Consider the following 8,594-nt stretch of genomic DNA (forward strand, 5'->3'; position numbering starts at 1 on the left):
AGGGAGCGGAGGAGGCCCGGTCAGGGGGGGGTGGGGTCTTCCCAATGGGGGGCCTCTGCTCCTGTGACAACCAAGAGGGGAAGCTTATAGAAACAGGATGTCTTGCTGCACTCCTTACCAAAAAGACCCCAAAACTGGATGGGTGCTCGTAGTGACCACTGAAGGCACCGTGTATATCACAGAAAAAAGGAATAATGTCACCAGCACAACGTTTTTGTAAATCAATGATCCATTTTAATCCCCTTCATCAGGCTCAGAATGAGAGAGCCTGAATTCTGAGCCTGATGAAGGGGACCCCTTGTGGCCCCCAAAGCGCTTAGCAATGGCAATTTGCCAAGAACGGCAATGTGCCATTAAAATGGATCATTGATTTACAAAAACTGTGTGCTGGTGACATTATTCCTTTTTTAACCAAGAGGGGAATTCCCCTCTTTTCCTTTCACTTCCTGTTGTGTTTCTGGGACAGGAAGCAGGAAATTGTCTCATCAATGGACAAAAAGGACAAAAAAAAAAACCCCATACACCTAAACCAGACTTTCTGTGTGCATTGCCACACGCTGTAGTGCACAGAATTGAATAACATTTTGTAACATTTCAAATCGATCAAATAAAACAAAAGGACAATAAAAAGGTAACACACGTGTTGTGACAACGTAACCCAAAGCTCCTCATACTATAACGCACGCCTGCTGGAGTGCATGGGTCTTCTCTGAGAAATGTGGAAACAGGTTTAGGAATCACTGTATATAGTAGGGATGCACCAATACCAGTTTTTTGGTATCAAGTAGCGATAATTTTTTCCCGGTACTCGCCGATACCGAATACCGATACAGGAAGTCCCATTAAGGAAGCCAGGCGGTGTAATGACTCGCTACCCGGCTTCCCGATTAGCAGGGAAGCCGTCTATATGCTCCCTCATCACCTGTTGATTGGCCAGAAAGCCGGGCACAGTGTATACTTCTGGTATCGGGAAGCCGGGCAGCGCATCATTACACAGCGACGGGCTTCCCGATTGCCCAGGAAGCCGGCTCCACGTTCCCTCGTCATCAGGTGACGAGGGAGCATGAAACTGGCCAATCAGAAAGTCGGGAGGAATGCAGTGACACTCTGCTCGGCTTCCTGATTGGCTGGGAAGCCGGCTGCCTCGTCGAGGGACGAGGGACCATGGAGCTGGCTTCCTGATACCAGAAGTATCGGGCTAGGTATCGGAGCATTTGGGCGAGTACGAGTACTCGCCCAAATACTCGCCATCGGCACCGACACTATTATTGGTATCGGTGCATCCCTAGTGTATAGCTTTAATAAAATACGATTGTGTATCTGGGGGGTCCAATCATTGATAAGAACACTGGACTGACAGATGGGGCCATTTCTGATATTTTTAACCTTTCTATTGAAGCCAGAAAATTCCACATGGACTCCGTCAGTAAGAAGAGGACCTGTCTCTGTCTCTCTTCCATTTCCCTTCCTTGGCCTCACAGACAGTACCATAGTTTCTGTATACAGGACAATCTCACCTTGAACATTTGCGAGCTCCGGGGCAGCTTTGTATTAAGTTCTGAATGGTGGGGTGCGTAAACCCAAAAAAGTACGGCCCGGTGTTTTCTGGGGCGGAGACCCTCCGTCCTCTGGAAAGAGAAGCAACGCGTTAAAGTAGAACTATGGCCTCCTACTAAACTGCAGCCATACTCCTAAGGCCATCTGCACTCACAGTTTTCTCGGTAAAGTCCTACAAATACCCGTTGATCCTGCCAGTGATGGAGCGACGACAATGCTGCACTGCTCCTGAATTCAGAGAAAAGTTGCCACTCTCACCTAGGCTGTACCTGCCTGGACTAGAACGGCATAGGAAGATCTTGCAGGGGGCGGGGCTGTCAGCATGGTCACTGCTGATTAACTAGCCTGTAGCTCGTCAATCAGCACCTAGCCACACCTGGTCCAGCCCACTGCATTTTGAATTGACAGCACAGCCTCCGTTACTGAAACCCTCCCACAGTGAGCTGCAGTGCCTGGGAGGGGACGGTAAAGGAAGACATGGTACATTAGGCTAAAACAAATATTTTGCCCAGCAAAGTTCATATTTGTAGTTATACAGAAATAGGTTTCCCGAGTCGCTCCATTGACCTCCACTTCTGGCTCTGCTTACATTTCCAGGTTTTACTGGTGATCTGCCCCAAAGTTTCCCCCCACAAACAGAACAGAATGGTTCCTGGTGGTCTTTGCTGGTCATGCACAGAGCAACTTACGTGCAGTGCCAGCTGGGAGGTGCGATTGCTTAAAGTGACATTAAACCCTCAGATTTTTTTAACATAAAACAATACTGTAATGTGCGCCTTACTGTAATCCATGGTAGTTTCCCTTCTCTTTGCTGCTCTTCCTTTTAAATCCGTATCTCTTCTCATGCTGGGCAGAACTTCTGTTTTGCAGCAGACTGCCTTGTCTCAGGAATGGATTCATGGTGTCTGTGTGCAGGTTCACAACCTGAGCCAGCACTACAGGAAGGGAAGTTCTCCGCCAGTATGAGAAGAGATGAGGATTTAAAAAGGAAGAGCAGCAAAGAGAAGGGAAACAACCATGGATTACAGTAAGGCGCACATTACAGTATTGGTTTATGTTAAAAAATCTGAGGGTTTAATGTCACTTTAAGCAATCGCACCTCCCAGCTGGCACTGCACGTAAGTTGCTCTGTGCATGACCAGCAAAGACCACCAGGAACCATTCTGTTCTGTTTGTGGGGGGGAAACTTTGGGGCAGATCACCAGTAAAACCTGGAAATGTAAGCAGAGCCAGAAGTGGAGGTCAATGGAGCGACTCGGGAAACCTATTTCTGTATAACTACAAATATGAACTTTGCTGGGCAAAATAGGGTTTAATGTCACTTTAATGTCCAGTTTCTCCCGCATACCATCAGAATCATAGAAAGCGTCACATATGGAATCATATAAAAGGAACTAACCATTCCATGTGAATGAAAGCTCAACTCCGTCCATATATAGTGTTGGAATGCGGAATGGTTAGAACCTCAGTAAGGTTTTTATTGCCGTCTCTGCCCCTGTAGGAGATTCTGCTTCACTTCTGTAAGGCCACCGGGACAGAAGTTCGGTCAAATTTCCACAGTGGGGACACAGGCAGGAATAGAAATCTGAGGAGGATGCGGCTGGATAAAAGGAATCAGGACTAAAAATGTAGATTTTTCAGGCGACTACTTACAATTAACATTTTAGATTTCTAGCAAATTATTACATTTTCAGGTCAGGTTACAGTTACTCAGAAAAATCCCGTGACATGAAGAAGACAACAAAAAGCAGAATGAAGACTGTTTATGGTAAGAGACATATAATCCACAACATAATATCAGCTCTTCCTCAGGGCCTGAGACGCAGACAGAAGGTACCTGCTGCCCCTGCTGATGAGATCCCATTGCCCATAGCGCCCAGACTGAGGTTACCTGCTGCCCCTGCTGGTGGGAGATCCCATTGCCCATAGCGCCAGGGGTGAGTATACCTGCTGTTGCCTGGTCGTGGAAGAGTCCATTACCCATAGGTGCCTGAGTCCCTGTAGTAAAGGACAGATCTTTGTGTAAATGTAATGTACTCACTGCACAGCCCCGATGCTCTTCAGTAGCGCATTATGACATTCTACAGCTGAGCTGCCAGATATCGTGTTCTGAGGGTCATCTTCAGGGACGATCTCAAACTAGTGACATAAAACAGAGAGATTAGTCTGGTCCTGATGTTCAGGCTTTATCTTGCTTATATGTGACAACATTCAATACAATGATTTCAAAATAATTGTTTGACTTTCATATCTTTGAACCATACATATATACATGTAAGTGCTCCCTCTAGTGGCTGTATGTAGAACAGGCATGCATTCAGGCTGCATTCAGGCTGTGAAAAGTTCTGTTGCATCAACCACAATTGTACACTGACCTTCCAGCTGCCACCTGTAATTTCACTGCATTTAAAGCTGAACTCCTGGCATCAAAGAGATCATTTCCCCCCTACACTTGGACAAGGAACAACCTTTAGGTATCTTATATTTCTAAAGGGGTCACCTGACCACTCTAGTCCCACTCTTCTCATTCCTGTAATATGGCAGTGGGCAGGTACCGTGTTTCCCCGAAAGTAAGACCTACCCCGAAAATAAGACCTAGCACTATCTTCAGGCATTTCTCTAATATAAGACCTACCCCGAAAATAAGACCTAGTTCGGTGGTAGATCTCATATTACAGAAAAGTGATGCAGGCACTACACATCCCAGTAGTCCCTCCCGCCTGTCCCACCGCAGCCGGTGCATGGTCCGTACACAATACTGCAGCCCTGCACTGAACATTTCAAATAACGCTCACAAATGGCGAGCGCTCATCAGCCAGAACTACCCTCTAACGCTGCACAACCAGAAGATCCCACAAGCTTTATAAAGTCAATGAGCGGGTCGTATGCTGGCACTTCACGTAATACTACGTTACATATAAATTCTGCAATAAAGGTAAACTGATCACCTGAGGCCGGGTCCAGCCGTCTTTGATCTGACACGTATAGAGACATTTCTGCTCCGGGTTCCGCATGCTGGCGTAAACTCTTGTGCTGCAGAAACCCACCGGATAAATGGCGCTCCTGTCATGGAAACCACTCCGGTCAGGTACAATCTGTTGTGAAAACATGAATAGGTTATTGGTGAGACTATATAATGCAGAATGCACCCTCTTATAAGAGAGGAGGAGTCACTGCTGTGCTCATTGAGCAAACAATGAGATTCTTCTAGCACAGCTGAGAGGGAAACAATGTTTTACATGAGGAAAGAACTAGAGCGCCATCTGCTGGCCGGAGAGAAGACTACAAAATATTCATATGCAAATACTTTATATTTAGGAGACTAAAAAAATTAAATAATTATAAAATGTTTATTTCTTATTTCTTCTATAGCACAAACCGTAATAAAAGAAAATACGTACAAAACCATTATATACATGATCTGTAAAAAGATTCCGAATCCTCACCTCTCCCAGACTGTAAACCGTCAGGCCGTCTAACTCGATGGGGAAGATTGGCCGTCCACATGGGTCCAGGAGAATGGGCTGAACCCACCTGCGTTGGGCCCCGTCCGTCACTCTCTTCCTTTTTGTTAATTTCTTCACAACTGCAGGCGTAAATAAAGCTTCTGGTCAGCAAGGTGTGATCAGACCCATAGAGCCAGCCGGGTGAGTGCATCAGCATTACAGTCAGGGGTCACCTGAGCCTCAGCTGGACAAGCCACAGATTTTGTATTGTTATCTAAGAGAGTGCTGCTGTTCTGCAATGGTTATACTCGCATACCTGCACCTATGTTGGCCTTATTAAAAGAGGACCTATTTGTCTGTCTTTTTTTTTTCCATTATGCTCGCACACGTGAGCTGTTTAGTGCATTGATGTTGGACAGAAAGTCTTCTATTTATAAAGATAAGGAGGAGATCACAACAAATGTTTTCTGCAGACATAGGCGGATCCCTATGCCAGATATTCCTCTCCGACTGTTTTGAGTTTTGTTTTTGCTGATGGGGGATAAATTGGCAAGAATAGGGTGATAGATATGATCTGTTTTACAGAACTATTATATATTGTGTGTATGGCTTCTAGTGATCCCCCCCTTACTACTTGACTATGCTAATGTGGAAGAATCTGAAATGCAATTGTATGCTATACTGATTGTGCATCATGTGCTATTTTATTGTTTTATTCTACTTTGGAAAATTAATAAAATACTTTGAAAGTTAAAAGAGGACCTATCTTCCAAAGATGCTATGCTAAGCACAGGACATAATGATGTATTTGAGGGGAAAAAAAAAAGTAAATTATGTTGGCTTCATTTTCAATCCAATTTGCAATTATACATTGTTAGAAACTTTCTAGTGTCAGAATGTAACATTTTTGGAATGATCAGCTTTGAACCTTCACCATCTCCATCTGCTGATCATCACATAGCACTGCAGCTCGGGTCTCTGCAGTGCACACTTGTCTCAATTAGGAGTTCCTAAATAGACTGCTGGACATTTATCCTGCTCCTGATTAACAGGTTAGTATGTCTGTTTATGACATGGATTACTCCTGCAAATTATCTGGATGGTGTCTGTACTCAGCTTGCCTGGGCTTATACCGATCATAGCTTTGTGTACCAGTCTAGACACTGGACTCCATTTAGGATCCGTTTGTCTGTCCTGTTTGCGACCATCAGCTTGACGATTCTGCTGTTTACTCTAAACGTCCGAGGACTTACACCGCTCTAGCATTTGTCCTATTAGTCAGATGACACCCCCAGTACCACAGCAGGTCCACCAAACTCTGACAAGTTACTCCCACCGAGCAGGAAACAATCTGACGAAGGGGGCGTGGCCCCGGAAACGCGTCATTGTAAGGAGTCCTGTGCTGTTACACAGGTTTCTGTGCAGCTTGTTTCAGATGTCATCCAGGCTTACCTATTACACTTTTATCTTGATTCACTTTTGTGAGTATGTTTTTATTGTTACTTCAATGTTTTTATTGTTACTTCAATATATATTATTAAAAGTATCTACACTAGGGTGGGCGCCCTTCTCTTTTGTTTTCTCCCATAGTGTTGCAGCTTCCCAGGCTGAAGTGGGGCAGCACCCCTAGTAATCCTCGCCTGCAATTATCCTTCATTTGTTGGTCAACGTTTGGCGCTTTAGATTCGTTTTCATTGTAGGAAACAATTGGTTCCTCGTTAGGATTTGTGACCTCACTGACAAGTACTGAAGTGTAAGAGACAGAAATGGTCAAATCAGAACAGGAGTGTGAAACGTTTAGTTGCTATATGAATAATTGAGCATCGGGGTGTAACAGGTACCAGCAGGTATCACGGGGAGCTTACATTTTATCTCTAGCAGAAATCTTACTTTGATGCAGTGGTGGGGCTTACTCGGTCAAATGATCCTGAGAGTTGCACAAGCACACTGCTTTTAATGGAGTCACCTACACCAGGGGCAAATGCAAATGTCACCAGCACTCCAATACAAAGATTCACATCAGCGCAAATCCATTTTATTGATGTCGAAAGACAAGCGCTTTCGGGGCTGCGCAGGGTCCCCTTCAGCAGGCTCAATAATGACATTATTGAGCCTGCTGAAGGGGACCCTGACATTATTGAGCCTGATGAAGGGGACCCTGGCATTATTGAGCCTGCTGAAGGGGACCCTGGCATTATTGAGCCTGATGAAGGGGACCCTGGCATTATTGAGCCTGATGAAGGGGACCCTGACATTATTGAGCCTGATGAAGGGGACCCTGACATTATTGAGCCTGATGAAGGGGACCCTGCGCGGCCCCGAAAGCGCTTGTCTTTTGACATCCATCAATAAAATAGTTTTGCACTGACGTGAATCTTCGTATTGGAGTGCTGGTGACATTTGGATTTGTTACAGGATTTTGAGCGGCGCCATCCGCATTCATTACAAGCACCCGTTATCTTTGGCATATTCAGTAAGGAGTGCGGCAAAGTACATGGATTACCATCACCAGAGTATATCTAATGGAAATGTTAACAAAAAAAAGGGCGCCTTAATCCTGAATGTTGGCTATACGGCATTAAAAAAAAACCCCACGAGAGCCCATAGTGGCTAGAGCCCTGCTGAGTAAGTAAGCAGCTTCCTTTCAGAAAGGACAGGTTCTCTTTAACAGATAAGCCCACCTATAGGGTATAATACTCACCTTCCGATTTGTTCTCTTTGCCCTTTTCTCTCTTGTCCTTCTTCAGCCTCTTTCCCAGGCCATTGTCAGCTACACTGGGCAGACTTATGTCCAGGTTCCCATCACTCACGCTCGGCATGTCAAAGCTGAGAGATAAGCTGGAACTGTGCGTCGTCGGGCGATCATCTTCACTCAACGCCTGCAGCTGCAGGACCCTCTTTAACAGAAACCTTAATGGGGGAAATGGATACATTGTAAGACCGAGTTTTATGATCTCCGATATTTTTTTTTACTGGAGTTATATATACAGTGTTTATATTTATATATAAAACACACAATCAAATGCACACACTTCATTTCAGGTGCCCAAAGTGCCCCTCCTTCCCCCTTAGAGGCAAACCAAATCTGAATGCTGCACACCGGACACAATGATATGTCCAGAATCTGTGCAGGCCTTAGTGTTGTGGTTGTCAAATCGTGAGTCATAGGGGAGCCCAAACTAAAGGGCCACACATAATATTCAGCATATGTAATGCTACCGCAGACTTACTGGAGGGAACATCAGGAAATGCAACAGGTGTAGTGGAAGACATGCTGTAGCTGACAGTCAGGGACTGGAAATATGTTAGAAAAGACTGCTAGAAATCACTAGCCCCATTACAAATCTGACAGCTGGGGTCCAGGGGCCACATGGAAAACACTGAAGGGCCGGGGGTTGGACATCAGGGCCTTTGTGTATATTTACAAGGATGCTGGAAGCAGAATAGCACCCAGGTTGTTACGTAGGCCATGCCACGCCCACGCTGTGAGGGGAATGGATTCCTGGGATTGCACATTCACATCAACTGGATCACATAAGAAAAAAAAAGTTATAACTTAAAATTCACCTTCTCTCTTCTTTCACTTTTACA

At 45.2% G+C, this 8,594-nt stretch overlaps 1 protein-coding gene across 1 annotated transcript in view; it reads right to left on the reverse strand.

Moving 5' to 3' along the window:
* TBRG1 (transforming growth factor beta regulator 1) overlaps window positions 1–8,594 on the reverse strand; it is a 13,102-nt gene that overhangs the window by 2,649 nt on the left and 1,859 nt on the right. The window contains exons 4-9 of the mRNA XM_018568595.1: window positions 8,571–8,593; window positions 7,705–7,913; window positions 5,004–5,143; window positions 4,506–4,652; window positions 3,599–3,696; window positions 1,518–1,628 (exon numbers count right to left, since the gene is read on the reverse strand). Of these exons, the coding sequence (XP_018424097.1) occupies window positions 1,518–1,628; window positions 3,599–3,696; window positions 4,506–4,652; window positions 5,004–5,143; window positions 7,705–7,913; window positions 8,571–8,593 (728 nt within the window). The remainder of the gene's footprint in view (window positions 1–1,517; window positions 1,629–3,598; window positions 3,697–4,505; window positions 4,653–5,003; window positions 5,144–7,704; window positions 7,914–8,570; window position 8,594) is intronic.

This window comes from Nanorana parkeri, unplaced genomic scaffold (assembly GCF_000935625.1).
Source record: "Nanorana parkeri isolate BGI_ZX_2015 unplaced genomic scaffold, ASM93562v1 scaffold1215, whole genome shotgun sequence".
NCBI lineage: Eukaryota > Metazoa > Chordata > Amphibia > Anura > Dicroglossidae > Nanorana > Nanorana parkeri.